We start from the raw sequence: 26,152 nt of genomic DNA, 5'->3' as shown, positions 1-26,152 counted from the left end.
TTGATGTTTACTGTTAAATTGCTTCCCAGAAAAGTTTTAACAATTTTTAGTGTTTGAACATTTCACCAGTGTTTTAAATTTTCCCTGAATCCTTGGCAAACTGATAAGTACCATTAAAAATAAAAATAATACTGGACTCTCCCGGCAGTCTAGTGGTTAAGACTCGGAACTTCTACCACAGGTGGCTCAGGTTCAATCCCTGGAACTTAGGGGTGTGATCAAAAAAGAAACTGATTTTTAAAAACAGGTCTTATTTTAATATGTACTTAAAAATATTAGTTTGATTATTTCTATATGCATTTAGTGGCCATTTGTGTTTCCTCTGGTGTATGTCACTTAAGTCATTTACTTCTAATTTACTTCTAATACCTGAAACAGAGGCTGGCATATAGAAGGTACTCAGTAAGTGTTGGTTAAATGAATGGGCTTGGATCACAAAGTTCTCAGTAACCTTTTAACTTCCATTCTAGAATTTTATAAAGCAGAACCTACATTAGGAATATTTTCAAACTTAAAAAAGAAAAAACAGTGCATCAAATTCAAATAATTCAATTAAAGGAATTTTCTAAATTTCAACACAAGTTATGGAAAAAAGTTGAGTTTAATTAATTTTACTTTAAAAGCTGAATGTTGAAGCTGAAACTCCAATACTCTGGCTACCTGATGCAAAGAGCTGACTCATTTGAAAAGACCCTGATACTGGCAAAGATTGAGGGCAGAAGGGTACGACAGAGAATGAGATGGTTGGATGGCATCACCGACTCAATGGACATGGGTTTGAGTGAACTCTGGGAGTTGGTGATGGACAGGGAGGCCTGACATGCTGTGGTTCATGAGGTCACAAAGAGTCGGACATGACTGAGCAACTGAACTGAACTTTAAAAGCAATGTCTTTCTTTTTTGTAACCAAAATGTCTCCAAATCAGCATACTGTTTATCAATTCTCCATTTACAAATGACTAAAGGGTTGATTCTTTGCCATTTATTATTAGTGGCTAACACCTATTGTCTTATACCTATACCTATAGATAGGTGTGATTCCTGGGTTGGGAAAATCCCCTGGAGAAGGGGATAACAGTATACCTATAACCTAAAGGTATAGGTATCGAACCTTTACCTACTGAGCTCTCACTCATGAGGTATAATTCTGTGAGGTAAGTACTACTGTTATGCCATTTTACATGATGGGAAAATGGTTGAGAAAGGTTACATGGCCTGCCTAAGGTCCCACAGTGTTTCGACCGCACAGCTGATCCAAGGTGACTATATATATAATATAGCATTTAGTATTTATTTAGAAGATCAAAACAGTTAATCTTCATATGTCCACTCTTTATAAAAATAACACATCTACTAATCGTCACTATCTTTGTATAACTAAAAAATGATGAATGACCGCTCTACAACTTTTACACTGAATTAAAAACCAGTTATTTTTGAAAAGACACCATTCATGGAAGGGTGTGCTGGGCTCTCTTGGGAGATGTGCTTTTAAAAGAGTAACTCAGAAGGTCTAAATTTAAACATTTAAAAATCACTGTTCTAAGAATCTCTCCCATCTAGGGTGGAGAGAACAGTCAACAGGAAGCTATAACACAGGATGGGTAGGGCTCCTCAACAGGAAGAGATCTGAAAGAAAGGAAGACAACAGAGAGAGAAAGGGGAAAGTGGAGAAGTTTTTTTTTGTGCTTCCAGCCACCCCACCCCCAATAAAATGCAAGAGCTTCTGGAATCATTTGCATCTTGTATTAACTACATTATTTTAAGATCAGAAAACAGTGGTAAATCAAAGTTGAAAATTTTACTTGGATATATTATGTTTGCAAATCAAACTTTATTCTAAAAATTAAATGTGCATATTCTGGAGTAAACATTGCATTTGTTGGGTGCACCTTTACTTCAAATACAAAAATAAGTATTTGCAGGTTAAAAAAATTGGAATATGGCTTGGTCTTGGATTCTGAGTATTTCTGCAAAGGATGGGATAAACACTTAATATTTCCCTTTCCTCTGCATATTTTGCCAAAGATGGGTAACTGGCTTACATTACAGCTTCCCAAGTCTTTAGGAAAGAGTGGAAATTGATGTTGTCTAAATATTAGGAGTGCAAGAATGATCATCAATCCAAATGTTTTTCTTTCCTCAGTTAAGAATCTTTCAGAGCCAAGCACACAGACACCAAGATATCAGGACCCCAAGGCAATTCTTTAAACGTTTAAAACTGATACAGATGATCACCACAAAAGCTGGAAAACCATAGGCACCTAGCCTCCAACTTCCTACTATCCTCCAGCTTCCCTCAATTTCAGCCTGAGCTCTTGATTCTGATTTCTTTCTCTTCCTCATACCCATTTCTTTTTTTGCAAAATTATTCTATCTTGTTCTTCTTGGTATCCTCCCTACTCTAGCTCTTATCTAAAATCAGCATATTAATGCTAGCAATTATCTTGGAGACCTCGGATTAAACCTTCTTCTCTACAGATAAGAACAGAGGCCCAAGGTCCACAAGTTAGTGGAAAAGAGATAAAACTAGAACCCAGTTTTCTGACTTACTGCCAAGATAAGATTTGTCTCAGTTAATTTTCCATCTATTCACAGCTGTTTAGTAAAACATCATAAGACATGATTTATCTGGTGACTTCTCCTCTTTCAGTAGATGCAAGTGATCACTTCAATTTCATCAACCACCGCTCTGCAATGAGACTCCTGTCACTTTCTGCCACTATCTACAGCATCTTTGTTTTGAATAAGCTATTGTGTGAGCCTCCTTATGACGCTTGACGATGATAATGATGCGTCCTCTGCATACATTTCTCCCGCCTCACACACTTCACTATGTATAGATTGGTTCTTGTTCTTCAAGGGAGAATCTGCTCCTGTGGGGAGGTGGCTTTCAGACAATTCCGAGTGATTGCTCATTTGTCTATTTCCTTTCTTTCTACCTGAAGGAGATTCTGTGCTTCACCAGAACATTCGCTTCCACCCCTGCAAAGGGAAATAGGGCGCTTTCTTTCCAAAAGATTTCATAACTCATGTAATCTATCCTGTCCTGGAATTCAAGATGATGTCTGTTTCAGTCAATATAAGTCTATCTGGTGAATACCAACTCAACAGCTTCCAAAAAAATAATTACAAGTGAAGGCCAATATTTATTTGTATCAATTCCAAATGAGAATCTTCCTGCTGTAATTTTCTTCTCTATGTTAAATATTTTTTTCATTTAATATTTCCTACTTTAATATAACCTTTCTATAAAATAAAACCTGAACTGTATTGGATCTGTATCACTATGACCAAAATCAAAGGAATATAAATTTTATAATAATTATTATTTATGACGAAGAATTTCCTTTACCTGGCTAAGAATTTTCATCCCTGAGTGCAACAGCTTTTTCGCAGCTTTATAATAAATCGTCTCTGGCTTGTTGTAAATCATAGCGTTAGTACACATCAGTTTGAAGTTATCCTGGAGAGAAAACATCAGGGAGGAATGCATTAAGACAAAACCAAGCACCCTCCTGTCCTGTCTGAAATCACGCAGGTCCTCAAAAAATCCAAACCACCATCAGGCAAACAAAAACAAACCAGTAAAAAACACTGTCTTCCCTTTTGTTCACTACACAACATTAATAGCAATTTATTAAGTTTTAAAACTAACAAAACAAATACTGCTAAATTAATTTAAACATCCTACTACATTCCTTTACAAATTCTTAAACATTCTGTAGTAACTGCATAAACTTTAGATTCTGAGATAAAATTTTAAAATGGGTTTCTTCAGTATAATCTTATTGCACACAAAGAGAATTAGAAAATACTTCTATCTTACATTTAATAATTACTGAGTATTTCATTTAATTAAAAAATCCTTAGTTTAAAAACAAACAGTTATCCATTACTGAAGTAAATATTTTATTTTGGATCTTGACTGAAAACTGGGACAATGCTAAATTACCATCACAATATTTCCTACCATAGTCAAATTAACTGAGCAAAAATGGCAAAACATTTACACTAATTTTCTTTTAAGTGTTTGGATACTATTATAAGCTAAATATAATTTGCAGAATGTTGCAATATCATGCCAACCTGAAATAAACCATACAACTTCAAAGACTTACAACATGTAACCAGAGTAGGCAGACTATCAAAATTGTACTTTTGGTTTAAATTTCAAAGTATGCACATGTGCTAGGGAACTCAATTCCACTGCATATTTCCATGGTTAAGTAATTTTTACACTGTATAAATGTGAGAGTGATTATGCCAAGGCCTTACTAAATAAAAATGATAAAAACTCAACAAAAAAGAATCTGGTCCTCAATCTCCTCTGAATTTAAAACATTTAAGCCCCATTATTTAATAACTAGTGATGACAGCTCAGAACATTTAATGTAATGAAAATAGGTAGACTGAATATTATTTAAAAGTACATGAGAAGACTGAGTCAAGTGTCACAATAAATTTGGTATTAAATTTAACGCAGATGAAGTATATGTGGATCCTCAGTTCTTGGCCAAGTCTCTATAATCAGTTAGGATTTTGTTAAGTCATCATCTCTAGGAATCTGAGGAAAGCTATGGATCCACTCCTCAAGCACACACATGTAATATAAAGGTGAACACAAAATTTTCCTGTAATTTTATAAAATTCCTGATCCCTCTAAAGGTTCATCCAAGGCTACCCAAAGGACCCCAGGTTCAGAATCTTTACCATAGATATTCTGAAAAGCTTCCATTCCATTAAAATTATTAAATATATATTTGGGGAAGGGGAGACAAATGAGGGGAGACAAATTAGATGCCTACTACACTAAATGACCACTGGTCCTATAACTGGAAAAAGTACTGGATCATTCTACAGATTACAGGTCTGATCTGTTACTTCATGAATCTTTAAAAAAATTATTTATTTATATAGTAATATTTTTTGGCTTGCTGGGTCTTTGTTGCTGCGTGGGCTTTTCTCTAGGTGCAGTGAGCAGGGGCTACTCTCCAGTTGTGATGCATGGACTCCTTAGTGCTGTGGCTTCCCCTTACAGAGCACAGGCTTAGCTGATCTACGCCATGTGGGATCTTCTAGGATCAGGGATTGAACCTGCATCTCCTGTCCGATCCCTGGGTTGGGAAGATCCTCTGGAGAAGGGAAAGGCTACCCACTCCAGTAGTCTGGCCTGGAGAACTGCATGACTGTATAGTCCATGGAGTCGCAAAGAGTCAGACACGACTGAGTGACTTTCACTTTCACTCCTCCACTGGCGGGCAGGTTCTTTACCACTGAGGCTCCAGGGAAGCCCTATTATTCCATGAGTCTTAACTGTCATGTGCTAGACTTTACTGGACTTTTCTGTAATGGCAATTGTTTGTTCATAAAGTTGAATGACCTTTCTGCATACTTCCAAGTATTAAAAAAAAACCAAAAACCCTCGAACAGCTTAATGAGTTGGATAAGCTAATTAAACATTACATGGGGCTATTGAATTTTCCTGAGAAAAAAATATAGCTCTACAGAAAACTCCAAGTTAAAAATACTTGTTCACTTTAATTATGATAAATCTTGACCATTTGCTCAGAAGCACTTAGTGGGCATACTTGTACTCTCTCTTGTCATTGTAAGGGAAAGATCAAAGGAAAACTATTCACAGAAAGGGAAAAAAACTGAAAAATTTTCCATTAAGCAATAAGATCAGAAACATGCTGAAATAAACAGTTTTAGCTTAATTTTCACCAGATGAAAAGTTGAGAAAAATTTTCGTTTCTCTGAATACAAGAGTATATAATTCAGGCTTTTCAGAGTGAAATATACATTCAAACTGATAGGAAAGACAGAACTAAATGCTAGTATCATTCATAAAATTCAGCTAATCAATATGTATAAAAAAAAAAGAGACCAAGTAAAGATAACATTTACTGTCTTATTTTCCTTCTATAAATGATTAGGGTCTAGCCCTAAGGTCAGGTGAGAACACTACAATGTTCATTCAGAAAAAAAACAAAGGTAGTAAAGTAATGCTTAAAATTCTCCAAGCCAGGCTGCAGAATACGTGAACCGTGAACTTCCAGATGTTCAAGCTGGATTTATAAAAGGCAGAGGAACCAGAGATCAAATTGCCAACATCCGCTGGATCATTGAAAAAGCAAGAGAGTTCCAGAAAAACATCTATTTCTGCTTTATTGACTATGACAAAGCCTTTGACTGTGTGGATCACAATAAACTGTGGAAAATTCTGAAAGAGATAGGAATACCAGACCACCTGACCTGCCTCTTGAGAAACCTGTATGCAGGTCAGGAAGCAAGAGTTAGAACTGGACATGGAACAACAGACTGGTTCCAAATAGGAAAAGGAGTATGTCAAGGCTGTATATTGTCACCCTGCTTATTTAACTTGTATGCAGAGTACATCATGAGAAACGCTGTGCTGGAGGAAGCACAAGCTGGAATCAGGATTGCCGGGAGAAATATCAATAACCTCAGATATGCAGATGACACCACCCTTATGGCAGAAAGTGAAGAGGAACTAAAGAGCCTCTTGATGAAAGTGAAAGAGGAGAGCAAAAAAGTTGGCTTAAGGCTCAAAAATTCAGAAAACTAAGATCATGGCATCTGGTCCCATCACATCATGGCAAACAGATGTGGAAATAGTGGCTGACTTTATTTTTTTGGGCTCCAAAATCACTGCAGATGGTGACTGCAGCCAGCTTACTCCCTGGAAGGAAAGTTATGATCAACCTAGACAGCATATTGAAAAGCAGAGACATTACTTTGCCAACAAAGGTCTGTCTAGTCAAGGCTATGGTTTTTCCAGTGGTCATGTACGGATGTGAGAGTTGGACTGTGAAGAAAGCTGAGTGCCGAAGAATTGATGCTTTTGAACTGTGGTGCTGGAGAAGACTCTTGAGAGTCCTTGGACTGCAAGGAGATCCAACCAGTCCATCCTAAAGGAGATCAGTCCTGGGTGTTCATTGGAAGGACTGATGTTGAAGTTGAAACTCCAATACTTTGGCCACCTGATGCGAAGAGCTGACTCATTGGAAAAGACCCTGATGCTAGGAAAGATTGAGGGCAGGAGGAGAAGGGGACGACAGAGGATGAGATGGTTGGATGGCATCACCGACTCAATGGACATGGGTTTGGGTGAACTCCAGAAGTTGGTGATGGACAGGGAGGCCTGGCGTGCTGTGGTTCATGGGGCTGCAAAGAGTCGGACACAACTGAGCAACTGAACTGAACTGAACTGAGAGTAGACACTGTTTAAACCACTTGAATTTGTGGTGGTTTGGTACAGAGCAAATTAAAAAAAAAGAAAACACATGGCTCCTTTTCTTAGGGTGATTAAAATGAAAAGCTTAACTCTGAAACCAGCATATACACCAAGGCTATTCAAAGATAGAAAAACGTCAACTATAACATTAGACATATATATCATCTTCGTGGCTTGTAGGTTCTTTATTTGTAATTTTAAAATTTCTTATTGCTGAATGTTGAAGAAAATATGCTAAAAAAATACAGCCAAAGTGAGTTCAGGGAGCAACTCACTTTCACCAAGCTAGAAAATGTAATTAAACTTCTGCTTGGTATTTCTCGACAAGCCAATTTATTCTCTATTTTACATGTCTAGAAACAGAAAAAGAAGCTACTCTAAATCAATCAACTTCCATTAAAATACTGACTTTATTCAATATTTTGTAAAAATCTATAGAAAAAAAAATACATAGCCAAATCACTTTGTGATACACCTGAAACCAATAAAACTTCATAAATCAACTACAATTAAAAAACAATCAATTTTACCTGTATTCATCTGAAATTTAAAATCAAACATTTTCGTTTTAAAGGTTGAGAAAATATCTCATAGAACACATGAATTTCAAAATTTTACCAAAACCCACAAAATACTAAAGACCGCAGATGACTTATTTTGTCTGGTTTTCTATCACCAAGCTCAAATATGTTTTCTAAGACAAAAAAAAAAAAATATAGATTTTGGATATTAAAATAAACTTGAGAATGATTATGAATACCAGACATGCAGATTTCTACAAAGACTTCCCATACACAGGATCCAAAAGTTTGACTCTCAATTGAATAGAAATGTTACTTTGTAGCATAGCTCAGTCTATTCTCCAATACAACATAAATAATAAGTTACCTTCAGTTCTTCTATGGACTGGTAATCATTGTTCTTGATCTTTTCTTTCATGGTACTAAAATCCATTGGGTGTTTAATGATCATGGAGTAGCCAGGGGCAATAAAATCAGTCACAGGAAATGAAAAGAAAGCACTTGGGTCTTTTCTGTGAAGACAGGAAAAAAGCAATTTTATTTCTACTACAAACAAAACTACTGGTCAAGGAGTATTAAGTCAGAGGAAATCCTTCAGATGTAGAATTTGTAGCAGGCTAATATGTTTTTCACTAAAAACTGAAGTAATGATTTTAAAGACTAATAACTATTTAATAAGGTTCAGATGCTTAACATATAAATTGTACCCTTAAGACAGAATCTTTTAAAATATGCAGCTTAATTAATTCGCAACATCTCCAACACAGGGAAAGATGAAACAAAGTAAGAAATCTAGACTAACTAAAAAATGTCTTGTACTCTGGGAGAGTAATACTATGTATTGTTTATTAACCAGAGAGAAGAAGCAGAAGTAGTAACTGAAGCACACACCTGCAGTCTCCCACCCTGGTTTCTAAGGGGGCCTGGCCTCTCAGTGGGCCACAGAGCTGCCGTACCCTCCTGAGTACAGCTGGCCCTCTGTCTGAGGGCTTCCCAGATGTGGGTGTAGGAGCTGACTGTTCACTGGACCGCTGCCATTTGAGCACCCCTGGGTTCTGGTACCCAGGGGGCTCCTGGAATCAATCCCCTGGGGATACCAAAGGACAGCCATATACATTTTCTTAAATTAATGCGTATAGCTTCTATCATGTGTGTAGGGGACTGCTCAAAAAATGGACATTAAAAAGATTATCATAGTACCTCCAAACCTGAGACCCAGTGCTTTCTATCACAGGTTCTTAACTCTGGCTGTGCACGAGAATCATGAGAGGAGCTTTAAAAAGAATTCTAGTGTGGTGGGAGGCTAACCCGAGACCCACTACATGCTACTCTCTTGGGGGAGGAAGAGTGGTCCAGGCACTGGTTTTTCTAGGGTTGAATTTTGGTACTTACAGGATAGACAGAGTTGAAAACCACTGCTCTATATGATTAGTTCATTAGACTGTTATTTTTCTCTGGAAATTTGGCATATCAAAGCTTTCTTATTCCAAATAATCACAGCATTAAAAATGCTTAAAAAGTCATAATAGCAGCAGCAATTTAAAAAATAAATTTACCACATGCCAGGCACAGTGGTAGGGAATTGATGTATTTTATACCTAACACTCACAAAAGCCATCAAGGAGCTGGTATCCTCACTTAGAGATGAGGATACTGAGGCTCAGAGGTCAAATCATTTGTTTTAGGTCATCAATCTGATAAAATACAGAGTCAGAATCTGAACGCAGGTGTGTGTGTATCTGCCTTGGTTCTTCCCAGCAGGACACCTAGCTGTGAGGGTAAAACATACTGAGAATAAGCAAAAATGTCCAGTTTGGAACTTACAGATCCAAATGCATACTGTCCATAGAAGTTACTTGGATAACACCACGAAGCATCTCTGGAGGACCTCTTCAGAGCAAATTATCTACACTCCCTAAAATTAGTCATTTTAATATAGAGTCCGACTTGGTTTGACCAAAGATGCTATTACTAAACCTGGTCAATTACATTCTTTTCCAGTATTTGCACTGAGCCTCAAGGATCAAGAATCACTAAGGCTATTCAATAAAAATATGGCTCTGAGTTCTAATTCCCATAATGTTCTGAGCAATGTGAACATTCTCAGACTGAGAGAGACTCTGACAAGTAGATTTCTCTTATAGACATCATTAACTTATATTCCGGGCTTATACTGCAAGAAACAAAATTAAAAGGTAGCCAAACACTTTATAGTCAAAAATTCTAATTGAGTTGGGATGCTCAATGCTTACCTGTTCACTCCTTTGGGACAAGCAATGAATGATTTATTCAAGTGTAAAGACTTGAGATGTAAGTTTCTCAACTGTTCTTTAACACCAAAAAGGAAGACAGGTCACTGATTTCTAATTTTCACTGCAAAACTGAATAGATGCTGAATACAGATAGCTTTATTTTTAAAAATATTGATGATAAGTTCTGGGGTTGACATGTAAGTCCAACACAGTCAGAAGAAATCTCACTATATGAACGCATGCCCTATATCCATGAATCCCCTGCTAATAATGTAGATGTCTTTGGGCTAAAACTTTAAATTGAGTGAACTGAGGTATCAAAATAAATATTTTAATAAGGATCAAGTTATTCTTTTCTCTTTTAAGAACTTCACATTGGTTTTATCAAGATACTATAATTTTTAGAACAAACTTCTGCATTTAAGAGAGGGTTACAAATCTTATTTATGGTATTTTGTTTCTTCTCCCAGACTTGGTAATTAGTGAACACTCACAGCAGTGATAAGCAGCACAGACATATAGAAGGTGTTTTGATCTATTAGCAAATGGAAATACCTGTATTGTTTAATCCCGGTTTAAAGCTTTAACATCAGAAGTTACTTTAGATTAAGGAAAAATCTGCCATTAAGAGGATTATATAACACTCTTCAAGCTGCCAGTTAAAACAAACCAAATGAGAACATCTAAAAGTCAGCCTCTTGGAGTACTTCTACTGCCAGGCAAAATATTTATCATCCACTTTAAAATCAAGTACATTTGGATACAGGCCACAAAATGTGATTTGAAATAATAATAATAAAAAGAAGTGGTTTGGATCCTCTATTTCCTATTTCAATTTCCATGTTATAAAAATGCTGGAAAAAAAATTCACCTCTGCAGTTGTCTCATCAGTTGATTCAAAGCTTCCTGAAGAGGTGTCTGTTCTACTTCTAAAGCAAAGAAGAAAGAGCGTTTTAAAAGAGAAGATTCTGTATTGTTTATTTTCTATACATGACTTATCTCATACCCATCATTAAATTATCTCATATAGGAATTCCATTTATTTTTCAAATATGCTGAAGTAAGAGAACAACAAGTTTGAAACAGAAATTAACTTAAAGTTCTTAAGCAGTAATATAAGAAAATATAAACAAATTTTAACTTAACAGCTTTTAAATTTTTAACTTTCCCTGGCTAACATCCTTAAAATAATTTAAGCTTCCTCATTCAGGACAGTTAATTCAGAGTTATTCCAACCTTCTTGTTTGGCTAAAGAGCTTGCAAGAGGCTTCTCAGGAGGCAAGTCTAATCGTACAGGGGCCTGACACTGTAGGTCTTTTTCTACCTCAATATCCACATGGTCACGGTCTCGCTTTCTTTTATCCTCCTAAATGGAACAAAAAGAGATAATTTAGAAATACTTCAGAATTGATTCCTTTAAAATAAAGCATTTAATTTCAGTGGAAAAAAATGACACCGAAGCTTATTAATAATGAAATCTTATTGTTATTTTATGTTACGTTATTTTACTGCCATCTACTGGGAAATAAGAGAATACCATGTTCATAAATGGGGGGGGGGAAGTGCTTCTATATGCTAGAATTAACTAATCAAAAAAATAATACTATTCATAAAAGCAAAATAATACACCAGGAGAAAATCTAATAAAAGATGACCAATTACCTTTTAGGAAAAATTATGAAACATTATTGAAAGGCCATTGTGAAAGACCTGAATAAAGGAGATATACCATGTTCATGAAGTGAAAGATAGTCAGTTTGCTCCAAAGTAATCTATAAATAAAATGCAAAGCCTATCAAAATTGTAAGACAGGATTTTCCATGAAATTTGACAAGTCAGTCATATAATTTATCTTGAAGAGTGAATCATCAGTACAGTCAGAACAGTTTTGAAAAAGGTCACAATAAAATGTGTGCTATCAGTCTGTACAAAGTGACAAGACAATGTGGGTCTGACACGGACAAACAGACCTATGAAACAGAGACCAGAGCACCAGAGACAGACGTGTGCACATAGAGAAGTCGTGATAGATCAGAGCGGCACGGTAAATCAACGACAAAGGGCAGTGCTGGGACAGCTGGTTATCTGTGTGAGATCAGAGCTCGACCTTACACCACATGCAGAAGTAAATTTTAGATATATTAAAAAATTAATTTTAAAACTTGACATAAAGTAAAAGAATCTTTATGACTTAAGAATAGGGAAAGATTTTCTTATCTATGAAACTAAAAGACTAGCTACTGACTGAGAAACACAAATAAATCAAAATATTAGCAAAGATTACATAAAGCACATCTACAAGTTCATATAAAAAGGCAAATAACCCAACAGAAAATGGGTAAAGGAAATCACAGGTAAGCTCCAGAAAAAACACCTAGAAATGTCAAGAAACAGGAAAACTAGCTTCAAGATCCCTGGAACTCTGGGAATTATGAATTTAAAAACTGGAAGGCATTTCACATCTCTATGAGTGGTAAAAATTAAAATGTCTGAAAATGTTGTTTTGAAAAAAATGTGGAGAAATAGGGCTCTCATACCTTGCAGTGCATGTGTGTGTGCTAAATCGCTTTAGACGTGTCTGACTCTGTGTGACCCCATGGACTGCAGCCCACCAGGCTCCTCTGTCCATGGGGATTTCCCAGGCAAGAATACTGGAGTGGGTTGCCATTTCCTTTTCCAGGGGATCTTCCCGAGCCTGGGATTGAACCTGCGTTTCCTGCACTGGCAGGCGGATTCTTTACCAATGACCCACCAGGGAAGCCCACAACAACCTTTTACCCTACTTCTCAGTGATTCTGCTCCTGGGCATATACCCCAGACAAACTTCCTTTCACAACGGTACATGAAGACATGCACAAGCCTATTTACTTCAGCACTCTGTGAAACAGTAAAAAATTAGGAACTTACGAAAAGGAAAATGCTACTAAAAGGAAATAGATTAATAAAATATGGCGTATTTACATAGCAGGTAAAATTAATAGGCTAAAGTTACACTGTATCAGCATGTATTATGTTTAGAAACAATTTCTAGAGGAAAAAGTTGAGAATTGTTACAAGATCAGCTATGTAAGTTTTGAAAATATATAAAGTGTGCTTTACAAATATACACAGGAGTAGTAAAATTATAAAACAAGTTTACATGGGATACACACCAAATTCATAGTTCTCTCTATGGAATGAGGAAGAGGAATGGGTTCTGGGAGGAACACAGAAAGCTTCACTGGTGTCTGTACTCTGATATCTTTAAAAAACATAAAACCAAGCAAAAAGCAAAATGTTATGTTTTGCTAAAGCTGAATGGTTGGAATCCAGGTAATAGTTTTAAAAAAAAATCCTGTTTTTTGCATCTTAAAAATTCAATTTTAGAGTAAAATTGCCCCAAACTATCTATTTTACACTCCCAAGAATCAAGATTCTCAATAGGATCTTATTTTCTTGGTCTACATCCTAATTTCTTATTCTAGTATCCAGAGTGGTGGTTCTCAAAGTGTGGTTCCCAGACTAGCAACCTCAGCACTACCTGGGAAATTACTAGAAATGCAAATTCTGAGTCTCATGAAGGTTCTCAAGCATCAGCGTGCATCAGAATCATTCAAAAGTCTTGTTAGAACGCTAGTGACTAGGTCCTGTCCCCAGAATTACCAATCCAGTGGGTCTAGTGTAGTCTGCGAGTCTGCATTACTAACAAGTTCCTAGGCTATGTGGCTGTTGCCCATGCAGGGATCACACTTGGACCATCAGTGATACAGAGCTTCACATTCTATAGTCCAAAGCATCTAATACAGAAAATATGACTGGCTGAAGCTCCAGAGAGCAATGTTATAAACTATACTTACTGTTCACTTGAAGTCAGTTTCCATTAAGTTGACTGGTGTCTTTTTTTATGGCCCTATGACATATTCTGGAGCAGTAATTTTTGACTTAGGGAAGTTTTGTATCTTTTTCCCCAGAAAAACTGGCATTAATCTTTTGTAGGTTGGCAGGTTTTGAACATCTGTTCAATGGAAAAAGACCTCAGAGACAAGATCTCTTCCTGTTAAATGTCAACAGTGGAAAATGGACAGATTGAAAGGCAATTAAGCACTCTCCTAGATGGAAAGAACTAAGGCCATAGTGCAAAAAGTAGAGCAGGGATTGGCAAACTTTCTTGGTGAACAGCCAGGTAACATATAATTTAGGCCTTGTGGTCCATACTGTCAGTGACAACTATTAATATCAACCTTTGCCAGTGTAGCAAAAAAGCAGCCACAGACAACACAATTGGTGTGGCTGTGCTCTAATAAACTTAATTTACAAAATCAAGTGGTGTTGGCTCTAGTTTGCTGATACATGGTCTAGAGGCTCAAGTTCTTGCTCTAGCTTCATCTTTAACACACTTTGACCTTCTTAGGCACTCATTGACTTTCACTAGGCCTCTTTATCAGCTGCAAGATAGAGATTCAACTGTTGATTTTTATTTATCTTACAGAGTTTATGAGATGGCGAAATGACCATGAAACAGAAAAGTTGAAAAAGTACCAAAGGAAGGTATTATGTTTCTGAACGACCCCTATCTGGTAACTTCATCTAGTTAGCCTGGTCTACAGTAAGCACTTTACTATTTGGTATGGTGAGAGAATATAGCCTTCTGGGCTAGAGTCCAAAAGAGAAAAAGAATATAAATAACATATACTTGGAAACTAACCTAAAGTGAAAGGAGATATTGTAACATGTTATTAGAAGTTAGGAGATTTAGCTTCTCATTTAGAACGTAAACTTGAACAAGTTCTTCTACTGCTTCAGTCTCGGTCTCACCTATAAAACAAGAGGCTTTGATCTCTACACTTCTTTCTCCACCTAACACTCTGATGATTCCTACCTTCCAATTTTCTTTTTCATGATTCCAAAATACTACAGAATCCAATTGTTAACGTCACTTACTGAAAGTAAGATATGTAAAACCAGAAGTTAATACAGTTCTGGTTGATACAGTGTATTTTGCTAATTACACAGAGAAAACTAAACAAAAATACTAAAGCCATTTAACTTCAGGTAGGAGGGTTTATAATTACAGTTTATAAAATGGGTTCAAATTCTGGCTTTGCCACTTATTAGCTATGAGGTCACGGAGTAACTACCTAAGGTGGAGCAGGGGCCTAATTTCCTCGTTGTTAAAAATAGACACAATAACATATGCAATATATACCTTAGAAGCTTGTTTTAAGGATTAAATAAGTGTATGTGAAATTTTAGCACAGTGCCTACACATGGTAAATATTCATTCATGCATTCAATAAATAAATGGCGTTGTACTCTGCGGACACACACTGGTGGATAAACACACACAGCCCTGCCCTTAGGAAGCCGACAGTGTAAAATGAGGCAGACATTAAACAACTTGGTAAAAAAAAATGCAAACAGATTTCAAGGAGAGAGTAACTGCTGGATGAGTCTAATTTAGAACTGGAGAAGTGTGGGAAAACTTCTATGAGGAAGAAGCATTTGAGCTAAGATCTGAAGGAGAGAATTTAGCCAGGTTGGGGGTGGAAGTCAGGGTGGAGGTAGAAGAGTAAATATTCTGTGTGTATGAAGGTTTGAGGCAGAAGAGAGAAATAGCAGCTATTTCTGTAACTACAAACACACTGCACTTATATCAAACTGGATTCCTATTTATCCATGACTCAATGTTATTTTATTAATTTCTAATACTTCTGAAGTAAATCTTTGCTCATATTATTAACACTAGCTCATTGCACTATATTACAGATAGACACGCTTGCCTGTTTCACTGGAGCTCCTGGTGGGGAGGGACGGGTTCAAGTGTTATTCAGCTCTCTACCCCCAACCTCAATAATGCCTAACACATATTTGTAGAATTAATCAACCATAAGAGATAGCATGAAGAAGGAACAAGAAAGCATGAAAATTACCAGCTGAAGTTCTAGGTATTATCCTTCAGATTGGTCACTTTTCAGAAGATGTCTAGATATCTGGGCTTTCTTCGTGGTTCAGATGATAAAGAATCTGCCTGCAATGCAGGAGACTCAGGTTCAATCCCTGGGTCAGGAAGATCCCCTGGAGAAGGGAATGGCAACCCACTCCAGTATTACTGCCTAGAGGATTCCATGGACAGGGGAGCCTGGCAAGTTAACAGTCCATGGGGTCACAAAGAGTCATACACGACTGAGACTTTCACAACAACAACAACATACATAGGTATTGATGTTAGTCGCCCAGTCGTGTCCGATTCTTTTTGACCCCGTGAACTACAGCCCTCCAGGCTCCTCTGTCCATGGAATTCTCCAGACAAGAATACTGGAGTAAGCAGCCAATCCTTCTCCAGGGGATGTTCCTGACCCAGGGATCGAACCTGGGTCTCCTGCAATGAAGACAGATTCCTTACTGTCTGATCCACCAGGGAAACCTATATCCAAATACTGCTTCCAGTGCAAATTGCAAAACAATTTCAGAACTTTGCTGTAACAGTTGACTTTTTAATTCAACTGAAAAAATCACTTTTATTACTTTGAAGCTACACTTCATCTTCGGCCCTACGCTGAAAACATCATCTGTCCCACAGTTTAACTCTTAGATGCTTCCCATAGTCCCCAAGGCAGAATGAGGAATAGCATCCTCTGTACTCCCAGAACACTTCAATCACACCTCTGTTAGAATTTACCAGGCCATGAAGTTTATCTTTTTGTGTCTGATTCCCCAGCTTAACTCTGAGGTCCTATAGAGTAGGAACTGTATTTTATCTTTATTATTTGAGTCTAGTATTATACAGTATAACAGTTTTTTGGCAGATATTTGCTGAATAAACAAAAAATCCTATCAGAGGACCAATACTGCTCTTATGTCCTTAATCAAGAGTCCTCCTTTTCTCTTGGAAGATCCTGTGTGACTGAGTTATCACCTTAGGAGAGAACAGCCAAGCAGGGTAAAGTGGGGAGGATTTTCTGCTGACTGGAATAAGCTATAGCAGCCCTGAGATCCTGGGTGTGGCAGATTCACACAAAAGAAGTCAATGAATTATGTTTTGACAGAATTTTCACTTTCTTCAACAATTACCGTCATTCATTTCTCCTCTTGAGCAATAAAGCTACTTTACAGTTAACTCAGCAACAAAATGAGATACTAACAGTACCTACCCCATAAAGCTATGAAGTATTAAAACAGTAAAGAACTCAGAACAATGCTGAGCATAAACACTCAAAAGTCAGTTTTCATGAATATGTCTCCTGGGACCCAGTATAGTACCTTAATAAAACAGGAATTTACTGTATAGGAATAAGTTTAAATTTTCAAGAAGTTTTATTTACATTAATTCAAAAAGATGTATGTAAGCCTATGTTCACTGCAGCATTATTTATAATAGCTAAAATATGGAAACAAACTGAGTGCTTATCAATGGATGAGTGGAAAGAAAATGCCACATTGAAATGAAATATTACTTGGGCATAAAAAAAGTTGAAATCTTGCCATTTGCATCAACATCGATAGACCTTGAGGGCATTATGCTAAAGTGAAATAAGTCTGACAGAGAAAGCCAAATACTGTTATGATTTCACTCATATGTAGAACATAAAAAACAAAAAAGAAAACAAAATAAATGAACAAACCAAACCAAACCAAACAACCCAAACACATAGACACAAAGCATAGAGCAGTGGTTACCAGAGGGGAATATGAAGGAGGGTGAAAGGGATAAAATGAATCAACTGTATTGTAATGGATAGAAACTAAACTTCGGTGGTGAGCATGCTACAGTGTACACAAAAGACAAAACATAATGCTGGACCCATGAAACTGATATGTTATGAACTGTTACATCAATAAAAAAATAAGTTTTACTTAACTCTAGCATTGTGAATAATGGCCTGTGTGCTGGTTGTTTCTGTTGTTCCGTCGCTCATTTGTGTCTGACTCTTCGTGACTGCAGCACACCAGGGTTCCCTGTTCTTCACCATCTCCTGAGTTTGCTCAAACTCATGCCCATTGAGTTGGTGATGCCATCCAACCATCTCGTCCTGTCTCCTCTTCTCCTCCTGCCCTCAGTCTTTCCCAGCATCAGCGTCTCTTCTAATGAGTTGACTCTACACATCAGGTGGCCAAAATACTGGAGCTTCAGCTTTAGCATCAGTCCTTCTAATAAATATTCAGGATTGATTTCCTTTAGGATTGACCGGTTGGATCTCCCTGCAGTCCAATGGACTCTCCAGAGTCTTCTCCAACACCACAGTTCAAAGGCATCAATTCTTCGGCACTCAGCTTTCTTTATGGTCCAACTCTCACATGCATACATGACCACTGGAAAAACCAGAGCTTTGACTAGACTACTTTGTTGGCAAAGTAATGTCTCTGCTTTTTAATATGCTGTCACAGCTTTTCTTCCAAGGAGCAAGTATCCTTTAATTTCATGGCTTCAGTCACCATCTGCAGTGAATTTGGAGCCCAAGAAAATAAAGTCTCTCACTGTTTCCATTATTTCCTCATCTATTTGCCATGAAGTGATGGGACCAGATGCCATGATCTCAGTTTTCTGAATGTTGAGTTTTAAGCCAACTTTTTCCCTCTCCTCTTTCGCCTTCATCAAGAGGCTCTTTAGTTCCTCTTCTCTTTCTGCCATAAGGGTGGTATCAACTTCACATATGAGGTTATTGCTATTTCTCCCAGCAATCCTGATTCCAGCTTGTGCTTCATCCAGTCTGGCATTTCACATGATGTACTCTGAATGTAAGTTAAATAAGCAGGGTGATGATATACAGCCTCGATGTACTCCTTTCCCAACTTGGAACCAGTCAACTGTTCCATGTGTGGTTCTAATTGCTGCTTCTTGACGTGTATACAGGTTTCACAGGAGGCAGGTAAGGTGATCTGGAATTCCCATATCTTGAAAAATTTTCCAGTTTGTTGTGATCCACTAAGTCAAAGGCTTTAGCGTAGTCAATGAAGCACATGTTCTTCTGGAATATCTTGCTTTTTCTATGATCCAAAGGATGCTGGCAATTTGATCTCTGGTTCCTCTGCCGTTTCTAAATCCAGCTTGAACATCTGGAAGTTCTTGGTCACGTACTGTTGAAGCCTAGCTTGGAGAATTTTGAGCACAACTTTGCTAGCATGTGAAATGAGTGCAACTGTGTGGTAGTTTGAACATTTTTTGGCACTGCCCTTCTTTAGGATTGGAATGAAAACTGACCTTTTCCAGTCCCGTGGCCACCACAGTTTTTCAAATCTGCTGGTATATTAAGTGTAGCACTTTAACAGCATCATCTTCTAGGATTTGAAAATAGCTCGGCTGGAATTCCATCACTTCCACTAGCTTTGTTTGTAGTGATGCTTCCTAAGGCCCATGGGACTTCGCACTCCAAGTATTCTGGCTCTAGGTGAGTGATCACGTCATCGTGATTATCTGGGTCATTAGCATCTTTTTTGTACAGTTCTTCTGTGTATTCTTGCCACCTTTTCTTAGTATCTTCTGCTTCTGTTAGGTCCATACTGTTCCTACCCTTTATTGTGCCCATCTTTGCATGAACTGTTCCCTTAGTATCTATAGTTTCCTTGAAGAGATCTCTAGTCTTTCTCATTCTAGTGTCTTCCTCTATTTCTTTGTATTGTTTATGGAGGAAGGCTTTCTTACCTCTCATGTTTTATTCTTTTCTTCTGCCCTTCCTCCTTCCTGCTATATGGAACTGACAGGAGAGTCACCAGTTCCTCAGAACCACATATACTCTAGCCCCTTTCAGGCCCACAGGTGTCACAAAGCTGACCTTCCCCAAGAAAAGACCAGGGGCAGCTGCTGTTACTAAAACTCCCTGGAGATCCAGAGCACAGCCTGGAGAGAGGTGTTCTTCTGAAGTGTCCCACTCTCCTCCCCAGTCAGTTTGAAAAAAAGGATAACCCAAAAGGCCTCTACAGAATCAGTGACACCCCAGAAATGTCTCATGGTTCCCCCTGAGTCCTGGGAAAGTGGAACCTGGGCAAATTCACTTCACTTCTTTCAGTTTCCACTTTACCTTTTATACAGTGCTTCCCTCATAGCTCAGTTGGTAAAGAATCTGTCTGCAATGCAAGAGACCCTGGTTCGATTCCTGGGTTGGGAAGATCCCCTGGAGAAGGGATAGGCTACCCACTCCAGTATTCTTGGGCTTCCCTTGTGTCTCAACTGGTAAAGAATCCGCCTGCAATGTGGGAGACCTGGGTTCGATCCCTGGGTTGGAAAGACCCTCTGGAGAAGGAAAGGCTACCCACTCCAGTATCCTGGCCTGGAGAATTCCATGGACTGAATAGTCCATGAGGTCGCAAAGAATCAGACATGACTGAGCAACTTTCACTTTTCACTTTCACAGTGGAAATCATTAACCTACCTGCCCTACTCTGCAGGGTATTATGTCCAAATGAAATGGTGGATACAAAAGCATCTTAGTTTGCAATGAAATAAAAAGATATAGGTGGCTAATGACACTCAAAGCCACAGTCAAGACAGGGCAGAGGGAGAGACTTGCAGGAACCTATCTTGAAGATATCCTTATAAAAGGATACAAAGAGATGTGACCAGTGAGGTTCACTGCACCATTACCTGTAACATTTAAGTTATATAAAATAAAATATGGTACAGCAATATAATCAAATTCAGTGTATTTAATAAAAAGATGAGATAACTGATAAAACAAGAAATGAAAACTATATTAGCTGGCATAACAGTAGACTAACTGCCAGAACTAAAACCAGAAGTGGTTAAAAGGAGTTACCTCAACTTCCAGTTAAATGAGATGGTGGTGGGAAGAAAGAGTAGAGGAGACCACAGTGGATAAAAGATGCCAACACATTCGGGAGACGAAAGGCAAGTGGAGGAGTCTCCAGATGAGAGCAAACAAGATACCTCCTGCCGGCAAGGAAGGAGACACCTGTGAGAAAAGTTCTAACCCCAGAAACCTGGGAAAGGGTAAAACTTTGGTGGTTCCTGATCAAAGCGATCAGGTCCCTGTTAGTGATGCCCACAGTGAAGTCCATCAGCTGACAAACTCTGTCTAGGCACAAAGCATGTAATCTGCCTTTCTGTGCTTCACATTTAAATAAAAAATAGATTACAAAGGCCTAAGAGATAACCAAATGATGCTTCTGACGCTAAAGGAAGAGATGGAATAAATAAACGGAAGAAACTTGAGGGGAAAATAGAGACAATGCAAGAAGAAAAAGAAAACTTTAAAGAAAAATACCAAAAAACCCCCATCAATTTGTATCTCAGAGAAATAAAAGATACCCCATGTAAAAAGAACAGGATGCTATTAAAACAAGGACGGTTAGAGAATATAAAAAAGTTCTTGGAAACTCAAAATACAAGATCTGAAATAAAATTCAAGACCAGAGCCAGAAGACAAAGTTCAGGAACTGTCTTTGAAGGAAGATAAAAAAAACAGAGGAGAAAAAAAAAAAACACAAGAAAATTAGAGAACCAGTCGAGGAGTCCGACATCTAATAGCAGGGGCTCTGGAAAGAGAGAAGAGAGAATGGAGGAAAGGAAATTATCATAGAAATACTTCAAGCAAACATCTCGGAACTGAAAGCAACAGAGCACTGAAGATAATGGAAAGATTCTAAACGTTTTGAGAGAGCACATACTAGCCATGTTCAAAGAACTAAAAATCAGAAGGAAACAGACTTCTCAGCAGCAAATCTGGAAGCTAGAAAACAACAAGCAATGCTTTCAAAATTCTGGGAGAAAATAACTTCCAATTTGGAGTTCCATGCTGAGTCAAACCATTAATGTGTATGAGGAGAGTATATGAGAGTACAATAAAATTTTTCAAACACATAAGGACTTACAAAAATCTACCTCCTATGAATGCTTTCTTAGGGGGTTTGTAGAGTTAAGACTTCACCACAACAAAGGAGTAAATCAAGAGAAAGATATGGGATCCAAAAGCAGGCAGAGCAGGTCCAATCAACTAATCCAGGTTAGAGCAGGTAGTGACAGAGATAGATGGATGCAAGACAGATGTTTCCAAAAAAAAAAAAAAAAGGGACGGGCTTGCCCATGTGAAAAACAGAAGAAACCAGGCGGCTTTTACAAATCTGTTAAGAGCTTGAAGAATGAGTACACAACCACCAAACAAATGGAAGCAATTAGCCAACTGGTCAATATCAGACCTGTACATGTATATTACATTTGTCTCCAATAAACGATGATTAGAAATGAACACTGAATATTGAATTTACTAAGAACTGAGATGTATTTACAGTGGGAGAATGCAGGAAGGGAAACTGGAGGCATGGAGTTATATAAGGACATTAATTTAAATTCTCATCTTCAGTAACATGATGTCAATAAAAGATGTACAAATAAAATCAGTAAACGGCAACATAAACCAACATTTAGAAATGGAGATCAATATCCAAAGAAAAAACTAAAAAGTTTGGGAAGGATGGAACAGGAGTTTACTTTTATGTTTAAATGTATTAATAGTACTCTTGACTTTTTAAAACTATGCTCATAAACTACTTTATCCTGTAATAATAAATAATTAAAAAACAATCCCCCCACAACAAAACTGGTTACTTCTTGAGAGAAAGACTAAATGAGATACCTGAGTGAGGAAAACTTTTTCTCTCCTCCTTCTTGTTCACTTCTGTATCACTTGAATTAAAAAAATCATGGCTTTTACAATTTAGGGGAAAAAACATTTGACAGTTCTATGTTTAGTCACAGCCTAGACAAAAGGCAATAAACACTGGGGCAGAAAGACATAAATAGGAAATTCCAAAAAGAGACTACGATTTAGGGACTTAACAATGTGTTTAATCACATGGTCTAGAACATTTCTGTTGTATATATAAAAATAAAAAAATTATAAAAATAAGCCTACAGAAATTTAGCTTCAAGTTCCAGTAAATGATTCAATAAGTTACTTGGTGACAGGTTAAATTTGGGAAGTGAAAAAGTAGTCTAGGACAATTCCAGGTACATATGTGATCATCCTTGGAAGGAAAGTTTATTATTACTAATTTCACCCAGATGACAAACAGGGATGGCAGCCACCTTCTTTTTTCCTTTCTAGTAACTGCAAGTGGTTAACAAAATGCTTATTTTTATTACTGCTGTCATATCCCTTGAAGGTTTCTGATCAAATTATCTCTTCAACAGACTCAGACTTTGTCTTAAAAGATGAAAGTCATTCATTATGTATTTGGCATTACAGTATTTCAGAACAAAATCTGAATCCCAATAAATCCCATTTACTTTTTTAAAAAATTTAAATTTATTTTCAATTGGAGGTTAACTACAAATTAATTGGAGGTTAACTATAATATTCTATTGGTTTCTGCCATGTATCAACATCAATCAGCCATAGGTATACATATATTCCCTCTTGAACCCCCCTCCCAGCTCCCAGAGGTGGGAAGAAAAGGGTGGTGCGAATTAAGAGAGCAGCACTGAAACATTTACATTACCATATGTAAAATTAGACAGCCAGTGGGAATTTGCTGTATGATGCAGGGGGCTCAAATCTGGTGCTCTGTGACAACACAGTTACTTTTGAAATGACTGTTTCCCCAAAACCTCGAAAACTGATCTTTGCTAGGGCATGACTTCTACCTTTCCTAGATGGAAAAACCACTCTTTGAAGCAGCTCCTGAAAATGAGGACTTCGCTGTTCACTCACCTGATGTGTGAGTACAACTAAGAACATAATTAAAGAGCTGTTGAAACTCATAGATGACTGATGTTTCTATTCTGCCCTGCTCTTCCTCAAAGTCAGCCCGATTTTACAGGCGTTTCAGCATCTCATTGGACACAAAATAAAGTGAGGTTGGCAGGGGTAGACGGCAACGCTCAGAAAGTGGTACCACCTTCAAAGCTGAAGCAACACAACGACCCTTTACCTTTACACGTCTCCGTTTTCTCCCTTTTTCTTCCCCTGGAATCTGCTTCTCTCCTTTCTTTCTCTTTTTCCGCTTTCTCTCTTTGTGTTTGTCATGATCGTTTTTGTCTTCAAAGAGGCTGGAGTCGTGCCCAGAGCTGCCCGTGGAGAGCTCGGTAACTTCGTTCCCTCCCACTTTGAGGACCAGCTTCAGGGGCTTCTCTACATACTCTTAAACGAAAGGAAAGGGTCTCGATTAAAGGAAAGCCTCGCCGGGCAGTATCCAAAACGCAGAGTAAAACTGGGTAGGGAGAGTCAGTCTGAGGCGGCCAATGGCACGCAGTGGGCGCCCCTCGGCGCACCTGTTGAATGACGGACACTCGCCAAGTGGACGCCCCGAACGCTCCCGGGCCTCTCGGGACCGCCTCACACCTCCCAACCGGAGTCCCGCCCCGGACGGACGTCCCGGGTTCGAACGCCGCCCCCACCTGGGGGGTCTGGCGCGGCTCAGGCGGGCCGCGCCCCCTTCGCGGGTCCAGGCCTGCCCGCCGGAGGTGCGACCCCCGGCCCGCCTCGGAAGCTGGAGAGTTGTCTCGAAGGCACGAAAACTCCACCGAGCGGCCATGGGCTCGCCGCCCCCCACCGTGGCCCACTCCTCACCCTCGTAGAGGTGTTTGTCCGACTTATGCTTTTTGTGCTTCTTGCCCATGTCCGATCGGGCCCCGGTGCCCGCCCCCCGCGCCAGGCCCAGGCCGTGCGGCGCCGCTTCCGGTCCGGGCCAGGCGAGCGGAGGGCGGGAGCGGGGCCCGCGAGACCCCGCGCCGCGAGGCAGGGGGACGGCGTGCGCCGAGCGGCGCGAGGCCCCTCACGAATAGACCCAGCCGCGCCCGAGCGCGCGAGACCCAGCCGGAGCCGGAGAGCGGCGGCAGGTTGGCGAGTGGCCGGCGCGGAAGCGGGAGAGAGGGCCTGCCGCGCGCGCAGAGAGTGGTCGGATGGGCGTGGCGGCCCCTGGCGGCTGGAGGTGGCACTGCAGCCTGAGGCCTGGGGGCGGAGTCGGCTCGGGGGCGGAGTCCGGCTCGTGGGTGGGGCCAGGGCGGGGTCCACCGCTCTGAAATTCCCTTTTTTCTGTCTGCCTCTCTTTCTTTCCTGCCTTGATTCCTACCCTTTCTCCCTCCTCCTTGCCCCTTCTTCCTTTCATCCTTTTTCTTATCTTTTTATCACCTTACTTCCTTTCTGACTCCTCCCTTCTCTCCCGCTTTCCCTAGCGTCTGTCTTCATTTTAACATTTGTTGAATCCTGTGCTGGACGCCAGACCCAGGAAACCCAGAACATTGGTAGCGGAAGGATTCTAATCTCTAAAACAGAACAAAACAAACTTATATAATGATATGTAAAGACCTTCAAGACCTTAATTAAAACAATACCAACAAAGTATGGAGCAGAGTGTATTCAGTAAGATGCATTTATAGAAATAAACGTTGGCATCTGAATAAAAAGGCTGTGATGGATACACAAGAACGGTTAATAGTGGTTATCTCAGGAGACTAGGACTGAGACTGGAGTTGATTGGTTTAGTTTTATGCTTCTCTGTATTTTTTGAAAATTTTCTCACTTGCATATTTATTATTTTTTGAAATGAAAAGAAATAAAATTTAGAAATTAGATTGAAAAAATGATGAAAATAATCTGGATCCCCACGAAGCAGAGGTCCAGACTAACACTATCGCTCTGTTGATGGAGGTCCACTCCTCTTTCCTGCTTAAAGCCCTGCTTCTCCTTGACTTTATCCTTAGATGCTGAACCCTACTGGTGAGATGAGTTATTCACAATTTTGTTCATTGGCACTTACCTGAATAAAATATTAAGATGTGTTCAAGAGACCACATCCAGGGATGGTGGCTGCAGAGAGACAAAATAATGTTGATATTTTTTGACATGACAACCTTGTAAGGTAGAAAGGGAGAAATATATTCCCATTTTACAGATGAGGAAATGGATGCCCAGAGAAATGAAGTAAGTTGCCACTTACTGGTAGAGCCAGGCTTCAAATCCAGGTTTTCTTGATCTGAATCATAACCTCTTTTTACTCTGAATATGATGAAGGGGGTCTTGACTGTCTCTACGTTTAGGCTTACAGTGCACTGTGTGTTTCCAGATAAATCTATACTCACAAGAAAGGAACTGACATCAGTCATTTATACTTAAGAGTTTGGACCTCTGGATCACTTCTCCCGGGAAGATGTGTAGCTTTCACTTGAACTGCAGTGGTTAAGTGGT

The 26,152-nt window shown here is 38.8% G+C and overlaps 1 protein-coding gene across 3 annotated transcripts in view; it reads right to left on the bottom strand.

Moving 5' to 3' along the window:
* Positions 1-24,840, bottom strand: part of BRD7 (bromodomain containing 7) — a 39,451-nt gene extending 14,611 nt beyond the window's left edge. For 2 of the 3 annotated variants that reach the window (XM_043437661.1, XM_043437663.1), the window contains exons 1-6: positions 24,536-24,839; positions 23,898-24,106; positions 11,271-11,400; positions 10,906-10,963; positions 8,150-8,294; positions 3,356-3,466 (exon numbers count right to left, since the gene is read on the bottom strand). In XM_043437661.1, the coding sequence (XP_043293596.1) occupies positions 3,356-3,466; positions 8,150-8,294; positions 10,906-10,963; positions 11,271-11,400; positions 23,898-24,106; positions 24,536-24,584 (702 nt within the window). In that variant the 5' untranslated portion in view covers positions 24,585-24,839. Of the gene's footprint in view, positions 1-3,355; positions 3,467-8,149; positions 8,295-10,905; positions 10,964-11,270; positions 11,401-23,897; positions 24,107-24,535 lie in introns of all 3 variants that reach the window. The other variant, XM_043437664.1, reaches the window with a different exon arrangement.
* Positions 24,841-26,152: the final 1,312 nt, after the last annotated feature.

The sequence above is a fragment of the Cervus canadensis genome, chromosome 18 (genome assembly GCF_019320065.1).
Source record: "Cervus canadensis isolate Bull #8, Minnesota chromosome 18, ASM1932006v1, whole genome shotgun sequence".
Classification (NCBI taxonomy): domain Eukaryota; kingdom Metazoa; phylum Chordata; class Mammalia; order Artiodactyla; family Cervidae; genus Cervus; species Cervus canadensis.
The sequence above is the reverse complement of the archived record's forward strand: the minus strand, read 5'-3'. Positions and strand labels throughout refer to the sequence as shown.